This window comes from Pan troglodytes, chromosome 13 (assembly GCF_028858775.2).
Source record: "Pan troglodytes isolate AG18354 chromosome 13, NHGRI_mPanTro3-v2.0_pri, whole genome shotgun sequence".
NCBI classification, from domain to species: domain Eukaryota; kingdom Metazoa; phylum Chordata; class Mammalia; order Primates; family Hominidae; genus Pan; species Pan troglodytes.
In genome coordinates this window covers 37193210-37209978 of record NC_072411.2, presented here as the reverse complement: position 1 = coordinate 37209978, position 16769 = coordinate 37193210, and the positions used below count along the sequence as shown (strand labels likewise).

At 41.8% G+C, this 16769-nt stretch overlaps 1 protein-coding gene and 1 long non-coding RNA gene across 17 annotated transcripts in view; one reads left to right on the top strand and one right to left on the bottom strand.

Annotated features, from left to right (window-relative positions):
• RAB3GAP1 (RAB3 GTPase activating protein catalytic subunit 1) overlaps window positions 1-16769 on the bottom strand; it is a 198652-nt gene that overhangs the window by 49427 nt on the left and 132456 nt on the right. For 4 of the 16 annotated variants that reach the window (XM_054679795.2, XM_054679796.1, XM_063791154.1 and 1 more), the window contains 6 exons: window positions 15704-15800; window positions 15504-15607; window positions 15254-15369; window positions 13659-13761; window positions 9592-9796; window positions 8056-8605 (listed from right to left, as the gene is read on the bottom strand). In XM_054679795.2, the coding sequence (XP_054535770.1) occupies window positions 8580-8605; window positions 9592-9796; window positions 13659-13761; window positions 15254-15369; window positions 15504-15607; window positions 15704-15800 (651 nt within the window). In that variant the 3' untranslated portion in view covers window positions 8056-8579. Of the gene's footprint in view, window positions 1-1642; window positions 2088-2727; window positions 3012-8055; window positions 8606-8899; window positions 9797-10627; window positions 10649-13658; window positions 13762-15253; window positions 15370-15503; window positions 15608-15703; window positions 15966-16769 lie in introns of those variants that run through there. The other 12 variants (XR_008546774.2, XR_010150073.1, XR_008546776.2 and 9 more) reach the window with 9 other exon arrangements.
• LOC129143404 (uncharacterized) lies at window positions 9796-14137 on the top strand. Its single transcript, XR_008546779.1, has 2 exons — window positions 9796-10207; window positions 13201-14137. It is a non-coding gene; the product is annotated as an uncharacterized LOC129143404 (long non-coding RNA).

Genomic DNA, 16769 nt, shown 5'->3' with positions numbered 1-16769 from the left:
TGGGATTATAGGTGTGAACCATCATGTGCAGCCTTAACTTTTGCTTTTAATTGACCATAAGAATTGTACATATTTATGGGGTACAGTGTTTTCATACAAGTATAGACTGTGTAATAATCAAATCAGGGTAATTAGCATATCCATCACCTCAAACACTGTTGCGGGAAGTCAGGGACCCTGAATGGAGGGACCGGCTGGAGCCGTGGCAGAGGAACATAAATTGTAAAGATTTCATGGACATTTATCAGTTCCCAAATAATACTTTTATAATTTCTTATGCCTGTCTTTACTTTAATCTCTTAATACTGTTATCTTCGTAAGCTGAGGATGTACATCACCTCAGGAACACTGTGATAATTGTGTTAACTGTACAAATTGATTGTAAAACGTGTGTTTGAACAATATGAAATCAGTGCACCTTGAAAAAGAACAGAATAACAGCGATTTTTAGGGAACAAGGGAAGACGACCATAAGGTCTGACTGCCTGTGGGGTCGGGCAAAAAGAGCCATATTTTTCTTCTTGCAGAGAGCCTATAAACGGACGTGGAAGTAGGAGAGATATCACTAAATTCTTTTCCTAGCAAGGAATATTAATTTTAATACCCTGGGAAAGGAATGCATTCCTGGGGGAAGGCCTATAAACGGCCACTCTGGGAATGTCTGTCTTATGCAGTTGAGATAAGGACTGAGATACTCCCTGGTCTCCTGCAGTACCCTCAGGCTTACTAGGGTGGGGAAAAAATCCGCCCTGGTAAATCTGTGGTCAGACCAGTTCTCTGCTCTTGAACCCTGTTTTCTGTTATTTAAGATGTTTATCAAGACAATACGTGCACCGCTGAACATAGACCCTTATCAGTAGTTCTGCTTTTGCCCTCTGTCTTGTGATCTTTGTTAGACCCTTATTAGTAGCTCTGCTTTTTGCCCTTGGAAGCATGTGATCTTTGTACCTACTCCCTGTTCTCACACCCCCTCTCCTTTTGAAACCCTTAATAAAAACTTGCTGGTCTGATACTCAGGTGGGCATCACGGTCCTACTGATACATGATGTCATCCCTGGTGGCCCAGCTGTAAAATTCCTCTCTTTGTACTCTTACTCTTTATTTCTCAGCTGGCCGACACTTACGGGAAATAGAAAGAACCTATGTTGAAATACTGGGGGCGGGTTCCCCCAATAAAACACTTGTCATTTCTTTATGGTAAGAATATTCAAAATCCTCTCTTCTAGTTATTTGGAAATAAACAATACAGTATTGTTAACTATAGTCACCCTACTGTGCAATAAAACACCAGAACTTATTTCTCGTATTTAACTGTAACTTTGTACCCATTAACCAACTTCTTCCCATTTCCCGCTATCCCCCACCACCTCCCCGGCCCCTGGTAACTACTATTCTACTCTCTACTTCTATGATACCAACTTCTTCAGATACCTGATATGAGTGACAACATGCAGTATTCATTCTTCTGTGCCTGGCTTATTCACTTAACATCATATCCTCTCTGTTCATCTATGTTGTCGCAAATCACAGGACTTCATTCTTTTTTTTAATCACTGAATAGTATTCCATTGTGTATGTGCACCACATATATATATATATATATATACACACACACATATATATATATATATATATATATATATTTTTTTTTTTTTTTTTTGAGACAGAGTCTGCCTCTGTCACCCAGGCATGGAGTGCTGTGGTGCAATCTCGGCTCACTGCAACCTCTGTCTCCCGGGTTCAAGGGATTCTCATACCTCAGCCTCCTGAGTAGCTGGGATTACAGGCATGTGCCAACACGCTGAGCTAATTTTTGTATTTTTAGGAGAGGCGAGGTTTCACTATGTTGGCCAAGATGGTCTCGAACTCTTGACCTCAAGCGATCCACCCACCTTGGCCTCCGAAAGTGCTGGGATTACAGGTATGAGCCACTGCGCCGGGCCATGCACCACATTTTTAATCCATTCATCTGCCAATGGACACTTTGGTTGATTCCACATCTTGGCTGTTGTGAACAGTGCTGCAATCAACATGGGAGTGCAGATATCTCTTTGATATGCTGATTTCCTTTCCTTTGGTTAGACACCCTGTAGGGGGACGGTTGGATCATAGGGTAGTACCATACTCTTTTATAGTATAGCATTACAGTAAGTCTATCTTATAGAGCAATATCCATGACCTTATTCTTCAAGAATTGCTTGGTTGTTCATGGCCTTTGGCACTTCTATATACAATTCAGATTCAACTATTCTAATTCCACCAAAAAACATCAAAAACCGTATTTTGGGGATTTTGTTTGGAATCATATGTCATTGTGGGGAGAATGGACATCTTTGTGGTACCTTATCTTTCTGTACAAGAACAATGGTATGTTACCAAAATAATATAACAATGGCAATATTGACATTCTCAACTTAAATGTCTTTTAATTCTTTTTCAGTAAAGGTTCATGATTTTCTCTCTGGAAACCTTGCATATCTTTTGCCAAATTTATCAGTAGCTCTCTACCACGTCTGATAGAGTTCGAATTTGAAAACCTAGAATTCAAATTTGAAAACCTATCTCCTAATTGAAAATGTATCCCCTAAATCAGCTCTATGGCCACTTTGCCAAGTTCTGTCCTGAGAAGTGACCCAACATAGCTTTTGTCTTTTCTCTCCGTCTGAACACACAGAAGAAAGGAAAAGTTAAGTGGGTAGCAGGGGAACAGGCCACTCATAATTTCTACTTAACATAGATTTTTATTTACCTGTGAGAAAATGATCTGCTCTAAGAGCATATACAATTTGGATATTTGCAGAGGTCTCAGATGAAATCTTCAGTGATGAGGCCACATCTATCCCGGCTCGCTCAAGGATTGTTGGTTGCATTGTTTCCATTACAACCCAGCTGGATCCTTGCTGGGTTCCTGCCAGCAGCTTCCACACACCTGGAGTGGGTCAGCTTTTCCTGCAGGTTTGCTTCTATGCCAGCTCCTGGGAGCAGTTGTCTACCAGGACACACCTGGGGAGCTGATAAACACACAAAAGAAACATGTCTGGCTCCCCAGCCAGATGGCAAGGCCTGAAACCCCTGAGCGTTTTGGACAGGTTTGCTTTACTGATGGGACAGCATTAACCCTGCTAACACCTGTGTTGGGGAAGCCTTCTTACCATGTCCCTCGGTGGCAGGGAGGGAGCCTACACACTTATTCAGGGTAATTTGCTCACCTGGACTAACCCCCAATGGGGATTTCAGCCTCCTACTTGAGTCCCTAAGAGGACAGGCCATTGCTTGTGTTTTTTTCCCCAAAGTAACAACAGGAGTCAAGAAAATCAATGAAGAGTATTCCTAGGCTGCGGAGTCCACTGCTGACAGTGGAAAGCCCTGTGCAGAGACAGCCACTTGCCACTGGGACAGGGCAGGATAGGGCACGTCCCAACCCAGCCTCAGTGGCAACGGAAGCCCTTGGGTGGGACTCAGCCACAGCCACAGCCACAGAGGAGGCTGGGCCTCCCACCGTCGCACTCCCTTCGTGATGTTGTGACTTCAGTCCCAGAATAGTTGAGGACGTTTGGGAAATTCACACTCTAAAAATATTTCATTTTTTCATATAGGCAAGATAACACAGCAGAGTGACAGTGGGTTACTAAGAATGCAGTTCCCTCGTTATGTAACATGGGCAAAAATAGTGTTTTGGGCCAAAATAGGGCTGAGAAAGAAGAATGTGAACAAATAGCATGGACAAGTCATTATTTACTCAAATCGTCCTGTGGCTGGGGGGGCTTTGGAAGAGCTTTGATGGTGTCCCATCTGGCCACAGCAGAGGCCACCTTTCTGAAGCAAAGTTTAATGGAAGCAAAGGTGTCTGTAGAGGAGGCTGTTTTAAGGCAAGGCCCTGGCCCAGCACACAGGCAGGCTGGGAGACTCCTGGATGAGTGAGGGACGGAGACTGCCTCCTGGGACACCATCCCATTTTGGGGCACATGCTGAAGAGGAGGGGCCATTCCAGAGCACAGGTCACACAGCGCTCCTGTCATGGGGCTTGTGGGTGGGCTGGTGGCAGGGCCCCAACCCTGAGTGGCTGGGCCATGTCGCCACCCTCTCCGGATGGGGTCCCAAGTTGGGGGTCTTCTGGTTCAGCTGCATCCTTGGCTGCTAAGCTAAGGCCAAGAACGCTCCCTGCAAGAGGGGGGACTTTCCACTTTGGAGGGATCTATCCATGACCACCTGTCAGACATCACAAGCTTCCAGGGGAGGAGCTGGCAGAGAAGTTGTGCTTAGATGAAGTAGCTTGAGTTTGTGCTACAAGAACTAGCCAAGTTCCACTTTTGAGAGCCAAAGAAATGCCAGCGGCAGAGTCCTTGGGCTTCCGGGAGCTAATATTCTCAAACTTAGTCTCATGATGCCAGATGACCGTAAATTAGAGGCCAGAAGATTTAAACACAAGAGTGGGGCCTCTTTTGCCATAGAGGCATCGAGGCCTCCATCCATCCAACCATCCATCCATCCACCCACCCACCCCTATCTGTTACAGTGTGCCCAGAAGAGGGGAGCTGGCAGTAGGGGCCAGGACAGTAGACGGGCCACCTGTTGGACTGAGGCAAATTGGCAGCTGCTTCATGACCTTCTCCCCTTCCACATCCTGCCCACCAATGCCTGGCAAGGAGCAGTGCAAGAAACCCAAACCCCACCTGGTTTGGGGCAGAAGTTTTAAGTGCACCCACCCTGCTAGCAAAGGGGTACTGACCTTCCCAGACTGCCCTCGAGGCAGCCCCTTCTCTATTCTTTCCCAGTAAGAAGTATTTGCCTCTCTCTGAATGCATTTGCTCCTCTGCATAGACAGACACAACAGTCGCCTCTTAGTCCTCATCTTACTTGTCATCTCAGTGGCATTTGACACAATTGATCAATTCCCACCCTCTTGAAGTATGTTTTTTCTTAGCTTCTAAGACATCACACGTTTGGTTTTCCTTCTGCCTTAGTAACTATTTCTTCATCTTTTCTGCCAGTCTTTGTCCTCCTCTTCCTTTCTCGCTCAATCCCCAGACCTCTTCTGCTTGGGTGACCTCATACTGTCCATGGCTTAAGTACTATCTATGTTTCCCAATTTATTATATTATAAGCCCTAACCCTTTCCTTAAGCCCCAAACTTATATAGCCAACCGCTTGGGTATTAGTTATCTATTGCTGCATAATAAATTACCCCCAAATTTAGCAGTTTAAAAATAAGCATCTTACACAGTTTCTGAGGGTCAGTCATCTGGGAGTGGCTTAGCTGGTGGTCCAGGCCCAAGGTCCCTCCTGAGGCTGCAGTTACCTGCAGGCCAGGAGGATCCACTTCCAAGCTTACTCATGTGGCTGTTGGCAGGGACCTTCCATTCCGCACCATGTGGGCCTCTCTTTACGAACCAAAATAGAAGTTGCAATGGCTCCTATAACCAACCTTGGGAGTGACATACCAACACTTCCTCCATGTTCTGTTGTTCAGAGACTAACCCTGGTACAATGGGTGTGGGTTTGGGGGACTCCACAGGGTGTGTGAGTTGGAGGCAGGAGGCTGGCCACCACAGCCATCTAATAAACCTCTCAAAATTAACATGGCCCAAGCTCAAATTCATCACTCGCAGCAGCCCCACAACTTGCTCTTCCCTGTCTTCTCCATCGTAGTAAATGACAGCATCATTCACTCAGGTCCCAAACCTTCAAGTCATCCTTGACTCTCAGACCCTCACTGAATCCATTTGTAAATTCTGCACATTCTGCCTTCAAGATCTGTATCAAATCTGATCCCTTTTACCCTCCATGGCTACCACACCAGTCCAGAGTGCTCTCACCTCCCCTCGTCTCACTAGTTTCACTACTTCCACCCCAGCCTCTGCAGTGTATTTTCCACACAGTGGCCAAAGGGATTTTTTTTTTTTTTTGAGACAGAGTCTCACTCTGTTGCCCAGGCTGGAGTGCAATGGCATGATCTTGGCTCACTGCAACCTCCACCTTCCAGGTTCAAGCAATTCTCCTGCCTTAGCCTCCAGAGTAGCTGGGACTACAGGCATGCACCACCATGCCCAGCTAATTTTTTTTTTTAACTTTTAGTAGAGACGGGGTTTCACCTTGTTGGCCAGGCTGGTCTCGAACTCCTGACCTCACGTGATCCGCCCACCTCGGCCTCCCAAAGTGCTGGGATTACAGGCACGAGCCACTGCGCCCAGCCCCAAAGAAATTTTTAAATGTCACATCATGACATTCCCTGGTTCAAACTCTCCAATGGCTTCCCTTCTTAATCAAGAAAACAAATCTCAACTCCTACACCTTTACACATCTGGCCCTTGCACGTGTGCAACTTTCTTTCCTGCCCCTCTTCCCCTCACTCCCCTTCAGCCACAGTGGCCTTCCTTCTGTGTTTCCCATGTGCCGGGTACACTCCTGCCTCAGGCTTTTCATTGGCCAATCCCTGTCTGCAGTCTTCTCCTAGTCATCTATATACAGGACTGCTTCCTCACTTCAGTCTCTGCCCAAGTGTCACTGCCTCGTAAGCCCTCCCTTATCAAACCTCCTAGAAGACAGACTCCCTTCCTAGACCCGCTGCTGACACTTGGTGTCCCACACTGTGAGCTTCCTGAGCACCAGGTCTTCCACGTTCTAGTCACTGCTGTCTCCCTGATGCCTAGAACAGTACCTGGCACATAGCAGGTACTCAATAAACATTTGCTGGACTAATGAATGAAATATAAACATAAATGCTTAGGGTTTTAAAATACCCCAACTTGAAGAAAAATCTGAATTATTACAGTGGTATAGGAATGTATGGGGGTAGGAGGGCCCTGGAGAGGCCATTTCACAAGCATGTGCACCTCTTAGGAGCATGGTCTCAGGCACACAGGTGGATTAAAAAACACATTGCAGTTGTAATTGCCACCTTTCTTCTAAGGAGCAGACAGTTTAGCTCAAGATATACGACAGCCGTATACTTTCTTAGCATCTCCTCTCCTGCCAGAGTGTGGCCTTTCTAAAACCCACCATGTCACTCCCCTGCACAAAACCCTTCAGTGACTCACTACCGCCCCAAAGGCAAAGCCCTAACTAACTTGTAGCTGCGGCTTCCCCCGAACTTCTTGGTCTTGCTTTAGTTCACCTCACCATCTTCATTTCTTGCCCCTTCCCACTCTAGATACCACACTTCAGCCAAATAGAAATGTTGGCTGCCCCCCAAATAGACATTTTCCCTTATTTCTGGGATTTTGCCCATTCCGTTCCTCTGCTTGTAATACGCTTTCTGCCCCCTCCTGTCAGTTACCTTTTGCCCCAACTCTTACCCTAGAGTGGGCTTCTTCACAGTGGCTTCAAGGCTCCTGGCAAGAAGGGAGGGCAAGCCCCAATGTGCAAGGACTTGTCAAGTCTCTGTCTGTTGACCAAAGAAAGACATGGCCGAGACCAGATTGAAGAGGTGGAGAAATATAGCACTTCACAATGAAAATCATGATTTCATTGCACACAGGGCTGGAGGAATGCCTGGTTCTCTGCAAGCCATTTCCCATACGCCCCCCATGCTTTCCCCAGTGCCTACTCAGCTTCTGGTCTCAATCCCAAAATCACACCCTCTGGGGTAATTTTCCTGATCCCCAAAGCCTGGGTGAAGAAACTCCTACAACACTTTATGACATTGCTGCATTTATTACTCCGTACTGCCAATGAATACATGAATGTAGGATTACATTCAATTATTTGTAGGATAAATGCAGGCCCTCCGATCCACACAGCAGAGTTGACTATACTCAACATTTTGTGGCAACGTGGTGTCCGTTTTCCCTGTAAGGGAGTGTGTTTTGGTTTCTGTTTTATCTTCATTGCTTGTACTGTACCTGACACAAAGTGGGTACTTAAATATATCTGTGAAATAAATACATAACTATCATAAAAATAAAATGGAGTACTTTAAAAAGGCACAAAGAATGTTCTTGAGACCACTGCCTTGTTAGGCTCAGCAGGCTGCAAACATTAGAGCTGAGACAGCACAAAACCACATGAAATTAGACTGAAATGCCTCAGCGGGAGAAAATGAAAGAAAACGCCACAGAAAGCGACACTTTCCTTTTATTAGATTCACAATACCTTTGTAACGCCCAACCTCTCCTTTGTAGAATTTTTCTTTGTTAGAAAACAGACAAACTCTGTCCTTAGGAACCGTCTTCTACTTGGTACAGCACTGGCCTCAGGCCGCCTGCATCTGCGTGGACCAGTAAGAATGAAGTCCAGCAGCATAGAGAAAAGCATCATAAAGGCTGGGAGGTCATCCCCCAGGGCTTCCCCTACTTCACATACACAGAGACGTGTGCATATGTCACACACACACACACATTATATATAGATATGTTTTTTTTTTTTTACAAAAATAACAGGGTTTGCACAGCTCTATTAATTCTTTAAAATTACACAGGCAAGGTTTATGCTTCAGTATAACCATTTTTACTTTGGATTTAAGTGGGAATTTTAGGCCTAAAAATAAGATTACCAAGCAGAGGCCATCTAGCGACACAGACACAAGACATCTTGAGCTCCATGAAACTAGAAATGTGGTGATGTCATCCTCACACGGGGGGCTACACATCCCCATCGATTATTTTAACTAAAATACAAAAGCAAAATAGTGTGTTAAAATAATCCTCTACTCAATGCATTAGCACATATACCAAATTATACTATCTGCATGACAGTCTCTAGGTACCAAGACTGTATTTTTGCAAGTGCTATTCTCTACTTCATTAAATACAGTACCCAGCCAGCAACCACAAAAAGAGAATGCATGCTGTACAGCAAGAGAAGGGGAGGGAGACGATTTTCAGGGCCATAACTTACATGGCAACCAAAAGAAAAATAAGTAAGACAAATCTCACACGACAGATATAAAACTAATTTGCAGTGACATTTGATATATAGTTTTATCAGAAGTAATACATTTAAGTTACAGTTACATGAAAAAGAGAAACTATGTGAAATTATAGGCTTTCTCCTAGAATATCCAAAATGCTCATCAACAGTTAATTAGTACAAGAAAGATGACCACCAGGTGATTGAATAGACAGAATGTCATGTAGTATTTTAAAAACACAGATTCTGGGACTAGAAGCTACCACCAAAATATCCAGAAATCTGAGTTAACAGGTCCTTTATTTTGCACACTTGCTGCTGATATATAGAACCACGAAGTGTTTGCACAGACCACGAATGCAGCCGCTAGCCTAGAGGCCGGTCACAGAAGAGAATGCGATGAACACCGTCCTGCCAGTGTGAGGACAGAGTGTCTGATGTGTTTGTGTCCCCCCCCCCACCCCCCCATATACAAAGGCCATCTCTAAGGGCAGAAATCTCTCAACAGCTCAAGCCCATCCTCGCTGCCCCCTCCACGAAACGACACAGCTCAAGCTTGGTGCTGGGAAGTCTTTCCGATGCTGGTTTGATTCCTGATCACCCAACTGGACAGGGCCCTCTCCAGGACCTCCCAGGTTCTCCCTGGTACCTTCCCTCCCTCAGAAGGAGGCAGCACTGTCTCTGAAGCCACCAACGAGTAATGCTAGAAGAATCAGAAGAAGGAAGTATCTGATGAAAAGGCACCTGCAAGTCTAAAGTCCTCTTTGGTGAGAACACTGTACATCCGCTGAGGCAGAGCTTTGGAGTAGGGAGCAGGGCGCGGCACAGTGGTGCGCAAAATGAATTCCCGGCCAGCAGCGGGTGGGAAGTCTGACACGGAGTTCTGCCTTCTTTCCTCTGGGGAGCCCATTCTCTTCAATTCCTCCTCTGGTGGAGTCATAGCTGCAGCCTGGAAAAGAATCAAATGCTAAAGTCAAAAGCAGGTCAAATGCTAAACTCAGATGCTTTTGAAGGACAGATGAATTAACATAATAAAGATATGAAAATGTCCCACGTTACTCAGTAATGCAGTCAGCTATATGTTAAGATTACTCAAAACCCACATAACACAGCAAATGCAAGAAGCTTGAGACACTGCATGAGCAGCCGGGCTGGAGACAGACAGGAGGGATGATGACTGCCAGGCAATCTGCTCTGAAGAGAGAAGGCCATATTTACACATCTGATGAAAAAGGACCTCGGAGCTGTGCTGCTTTCTATGTTTCTTCCAGCAATGACCCAAGTCTACGTCTGACAGCCTCAGTCCAGTAAGGAGCTGTTTTTCTCCAGAGTGAAAAGATGATTTTCATCTTGACTCTGGGTAAGAATTTTTTAATCGATTCTTTTTAAGGTTCACTTGCCAAATTAAAAGTGGGGGCATTGGTCTTGCTTGCTGGGCAGCTAATGTGATGCCGAAGTGATAGAGGCCCATATAGCAATGACCACAAAAGAGAAGTTCGCAATATTAAAGGCATCTATTTTTTCATTGAAATGACATAAAATGCATGTTCATTTACAGCCTACAATTTTAATTCTGATTACTGTACTTTTTTTAATACCATCAGTTTGGGAAAAAAAATTGTTTTGGCAATGGAAACATGAAATCATGTTGCGCTAAACATCAGCAAGGTAGGTAAGCCAAATCCAGACTGTGAGAGAGGTGGTTAGTGTTAATGACCTTATGAAATTAGAGGGATGGGAAGGAACAAGGAACTATGAGGGGCAAAGGCTATTTTGTTACCTCATCAGAAGATTCAGTCAGCTTGAGAAGGGGTAAGAAAAGAAACAGTGATGAAAGGGAAACGAGCAAGATGGTTTAAATAGGGCTAGACAAGGGAGTTCAGGATTATTTCAAAGACAGTATGCACTACATTATGGAACATGATCCTATCAAAAGAATATTCAAGACAAAGTCACACCAAACACAGCACACCCAGCTGTCAACTACAGCAGACATCTACTACTACTCATGCATCCATGGCTCAACAGGTGAAATATGATATCATTTAATGGGAGAAATGACCAACAAAAACCTAGCTCTTTTACTGGGAATTATGATGCAAAAAAAAAAAAAAAACAGTGTTCATGGCTTGAAAAATAGAATTTAGGAATAGGTGCCTAAGAGTTATTCAATCTAGCAAGTCTGAAGCGAAATCCAGTCAGTCATTTATTTGCTGAATTCCATTTAAGTATGTACATACCAGAGATACCTATAATCATGATAAGGCTTATTACTATTTATAATTTTAAAGAAAAGTTATAAATATATAGAATTACTATAAGCTATAAAAACACCAAGTGAAATTACATCACAACTTTTTAAAAAAATGTGTTAAAATCTTGACTAATTAGTAAAATTGATATAAAGTATCAGCTAATGAAAAGAAAAGTTACATGAATAAATTCTAACAGTTTACTTCAGCCAGACATTTAAGAACTGAGTTTAAAAATGTACCAACCAGATGCTTGTTATATGTATTACACAGTCTACCAATTCCCTAAAAACATTCACTACAGGGTCTGAAAACTTTAAAATCTTTTCTTAAATGACATAATGTAGATGGATGTACAATTTCAGTAGCCATTAAGGGGGTTAGCTATACAATGAGGCTACTGAAAGATGATATACTATGTTCCTGTATTTAGTGATTTTGAAAGATATCTTAAGTATATTAAGTGGAAAACAAGAATAATGAAGTAATTATATAATATAACCCTACTTTTAAAATTATATATACATATGTATATACTAGATGTTAAATCATCAATGGGTAGTGAGATTATGTGATTAATATTTTCTTATAATTTTCTAGGCCAGGTGTGAAATAATCTCAGCACTTTGGGAGGTTAAGGAAGGAGAATTGCTTGAAACCAGGAGTTCTAGATAAGCCTGGGCAACAAAGTGAGACCCCGTCCCTACAAAAAATATAAAAATTAACTGGGCGTGGTGGTGCATGCCTGTGGCTCCAGCTTCTTGGGAGGTTGAAGCAAGAGGATTGCTTAAACCTAGGAGTTCAAGGCTGCAGTGAGTTATGATCTTGCCACTGTACTCCAGCCTGGACCACAGAGTGAGACCCTCTCTTTAAAAAATGAATAAATAAATATAAAAGTTCCTATATTGTCAAAGTTTTACTTGCAGTCAGTAGAGGGGGTAAGGAGGTTATTTCTATTTTGGGGAAAATAATTTTGCTTAGTTATCTAAAATAAGTAACAATCACAGGACTAAAAATATAAATACTTCACATTTTAAATCCTCTTAACACATAACTTTTTTTTTTTTTTTTTTTTTTTTTTGAGATGGAGTTTTATCGCCCAGGCCGGAGTGCAGTGGCATGATCTCAGCTCACTGTAACCTCTGCCTCTCGGGTTCAAGTGATTCTCCTGCCTCAGCCTCCCAAGTAGCTGAGATTACAGGTGCTCACCACCACGCCCAGCTAATTTTTGTATTTTTAGTAGAGAAAGGGTTTCACCACATTGGCCAGGCTGGTCTTGAACTCCTGACCTCAGGTGATCCACCCACCTCAGCCTCCCAAAGTGCTGGGATTACAGGCGTGAGCCACCGCACCCAGCCAACATGTCACTTTTTAAAAATGATCAAAGAGGAAAGAATTTTTGCAATATGAGGAACATTCATATTGGTAGCTAACAAGGAAATGTGCTTGTAAGCTTCTGGGTAGTGAACTGGATAGGTATTATCAGATGTGGAACCAAACTCGGTTCTTGTTTTCATGCCAGAGAGAAAAACAAAATAAATCAAAGCAAGCATCTATTGTTTGCTAGAAGTCTAATTTATAAGGAAATAAATATTTGGTTATTAATTTGAAATTCTGAGGTTTAGGGAGCTGCCCCATAAACAAACTCAGATTTTAGCTCTTGCTAAGAATTCCTATCAGTGTATTTGGCTATGAATTTGAATATATTAACTAGTTGTACTCCAGACCAACTCTACAGGGATTATCCAGTTGTTATTCCACGTGTAGACACATAGAAATTCTTTTTCTTATTTGTTTCGGAAAATTACACTCTCAAAACTGGGTCATTCTAGTGTAATCACAGTGCCATATAAGGGGAAGCGTGTAATTAGTGCACATAACGCCTTTATCAGAATCCCTAATATTAATGAGCCCTGAACTGAGAATTATCTGTGGGATGCCAGAGCCCTTAGCCAGTAACCAAGATACAATATAATTTTAAAATCTTTACTTTCACTACTAGAGGTAATGGTTATGATAATTTTTCAAACTGGGCTTTCTTTCTGTGCTGAAATCTGTTTCCATAGCCCTAAAAATCTGAAGTTTTCCTCTTCTTTTCTAGGAAACCTCAAAGGTAGATCTCCTCACCATTACAAGAACAATTATATTTATAATTCAAGCTGAGTTGTGACTCCACTTTGCCCTACATGGGGTTTAAAGATGGTAAAACTGAACTCCATTCTCATTTGGAAGTACCTGTGAGTAAACATTTTTTCCCACAGCACAGCACTGGCCATTGCTAACTGACTCCCTGCCAGCTTCTATAACAATGGATTTTGGACTCTTCTAATTTTTAAAATTTAGGTCCTAGAATATACTTATCATTTTAATTCAACATGTAGGAAATCAAATGGATTTCGAAGACTCAGAAGTCATTGTTTCTTCAGTGTTCAAACCCAATGCCCAGACTTACACTCAGGTGACATGAGTGTGATCAGCCACGTGTGGGAACTAAAACAGCCTCTTCCCAAGTAGAGGTTTGGAGAGATTATGATGGAGTCAATAATGACTCTCACATACCCTCTGGGCATTCACAAACAGCTTGTGAATGATCCTGCCAGCATGTCCTCTTCCTGCACCGGTGACTAACACTTCAGGCTGCTCCAGCAGGCAACTCACAAACCTAGGAGACAGAGACAGGCAATGAAAGGGTGGAAAGTGAGCTGTCCAGGCCACTGGGCGTCCATCCTCCCACAGGAGTTTTGTGGACAAATCCTCAAGCTGATGCTGGCTAAACCCAACAAGGTTGGAGTGAAATTTTACAGCAAGATAAGATTGACATTTGGAATTATTATCGACTTAACTGACAATCTTCCTGCTTTTTCACCTGTGCTCATAAAAAATGTTTAAAGCCTATCTCTGTCAAAGTGTAAGAAAAAATATTCAGTCTGTTTTTTTCAGACTAGAAGCTTAGAAAATGCTACAGTTAATAAAAGATGAAAAAAAATTTGTATAATATAAACCAAGTTATATTTATCCAATAAAAGCAATGATCCATATTTGTTTTTGTTTTTTTTAAGGGGTATGTGTCTGTGTGTGCACGCACACGTGCACATATGCTTAAAATACTTGTGTTGGGCAAAGTCGCAATTGTAAACTGTGCCATTAGATGCTGGAAACACTGAACTTCCAAGTATGTCACAGATAACGTATGGTGGAACTAACAGAGTTGAAGGCACAAAGCCACCAAGCCTGCAACACCTGCTCACTAATTCATACTCTACTATTTTAGAAACGAGTCCCTTGATTAGAGCTTATTCTTCTCATTTAAAAGGAAGACATTTTCAAGAGCAATGCAGTGTGGGAGAAAACTTCACCTAACAAAAGACATAAAATTCAAACACGAACTTGTTAAAAGACAGCAAATGCCTTGCCATATAATATTAATTATTTAGCATCAATAATGCCATTTATCATGGAAAGGCTAATGAAAATTTTTAAATGATGACAAATTTAAGCCACTGAACAAGCTAATTTGTGAACACTTTATCACACATTAAAACAATATTGTCCTTCCAAATAACATGGGCAAAAAATGAACAGGGCCTCACACTGATCTAAGCTCCATTGGTAATGGTGCCGAGTCTCATAAAGAGAATGCCCCAATCATTTGCTTCATCTGAGAAAAGCCATCTGGTCAATCTTTCAAAACATAATCGCAAGGCACATAGGATGTGCACCTTTGCTATCACAAATCTTGTTTAAAATAAACAACTAGGAACAGTAAGCAGAAATGGTTTCAGCACCTGCACCCTGTGGTCAAGGAATAGTAACAGCTGAAAACAAAGTTTTGGGGCAGGGTGAGCAACACAGTTAACAGCTCCTCCACAAGAAATTCCAGACACCACATCTCCAAGAGCAAACCAAGGAATCCCTAGAAAAGGAGGCTCTGGGAGACTGTTTCTAAAAGTGGGAAGAATGGAAACACCTGGTAGAGACTCAGAAATACGGGAGAGGTCAAATGCTATGATAATTATTTCTGTCTCTAGACAATGCTTGTTTCAAATAATATATGATTACCACAAAAGAGTCTTAATATCCTATTACAATTTTTCTTAAGAGAGTGGTGGCTTTTCCTACTGCAGACAAAACTGAATTAGCCAAATAGCAATTACCTTTCAAGATCTTCCTTTTCCTCCTCCTGTTCACATTTCTCAGTTCCAAACTTGGCTTTTAGTGACCGAGCTCTGGCAATGAGAGCTTCCACATTAGTAATCTGGTGAATGATTTCCTGGCAGTAGAAAAGGAAGAGGCATACATTGGGAGATGGCAAAAAAGCAAAGCCCTTTGAAAACGCATCTTAAAAATTATTTCTGCCAACTGAGGAGAACACTTGGCAAGATTCTGACACTACATCAAACTTACTTCCAATTTCTTGTCTTCTGGATTGGGGAAGTGCAAAACTTTACTGGAATGGGATATTATCTGCTTTATGATCTTCTTAACTGAAGAAATGTTTTCGAGACTTTCTATTTTAGAAAAGATTGAAGCCAGCATTAAATAAATTAGGCAAAATAGACTTTCACTTTGGAAATGACTAATGACTAGTTAAATATGACATTTACCTTCTTCCTTTACCTTGAGTACAGCTGCATGAATCACACAAGGTAACAGGTGCCGAGCAAGGTCTGCAGGTTTCTGGATTGCCAGATAGTGCAGCACCTGAAGGAGGTGCAGCGCACACAAATGATCAGCGCAGGTGTCAAAGGATGAAGCAGCCACTTACAGAAGTGCAAATCCTCAGCCACTCATCTTAATCCTTAACAAGACAGCACTCCAGGTAGGCAGCCACGACCCCAAAGGTGAGGATAATGTTACTGAAAGCACCTAAGAACTTCAATCTTTAATAATTATAAATATTCTATTTTTTTCTGCTTTCTTATGTAATACACGCAAATAAGGAAAATACAAAGAAAATAAAAACTACCGACTGATTACAATACCAAGAGAAAACAACCATTGACAGTGGAGCATTTTCATTTTAAGACACAGAATACACGTACTAAGGGCACTAATATTAAATATGTAAAATACTGCCTTTTAACCTGCTTTTCTCACTTATTATTTCTAAACATTGTTAGTGACTTCCGACACATTTTTTGGTTTTAGTTGTTTTGGTTTATTTTTTTTCCAATTCTTATTATAAGAATACAGAGAAGTATGTACAAAACATGGACCCTACCTTTAGGCTCCTTATTCAACAGTAAAGATAAAAGAAGTATAACCCTATAAATATGTACAATTCTTTTACATCAATAAAAATTTTAAGAAGTATAATCTCATAATGTGAGTCTGACTGATAAATGCTCATGGATTTCAAAATTTAAAAAAAAATACAGGTGATGCAGAAATATTCCTGAAATCCTACTTCCCCAAAACCACATTTTCGTGTTTATCCTCTCAAACTACTTGTATGTCCATTTAAACACAAAAATGTAGATGCATATGTAATTTCTTAACAAAAATTAATAACTTACATACTGTTTTATTATTTGCTTTATTTAATGACTTGTGGTGGACTTTTTTTTTGGCTTAGAGAGTTTTGTCTGATTTGAAACTTTTTTTAAATTAAGAAATATACATACTAGAGTATTAGAAATAGTTTAAAGAAAACACCAGCTTAGGAAACAG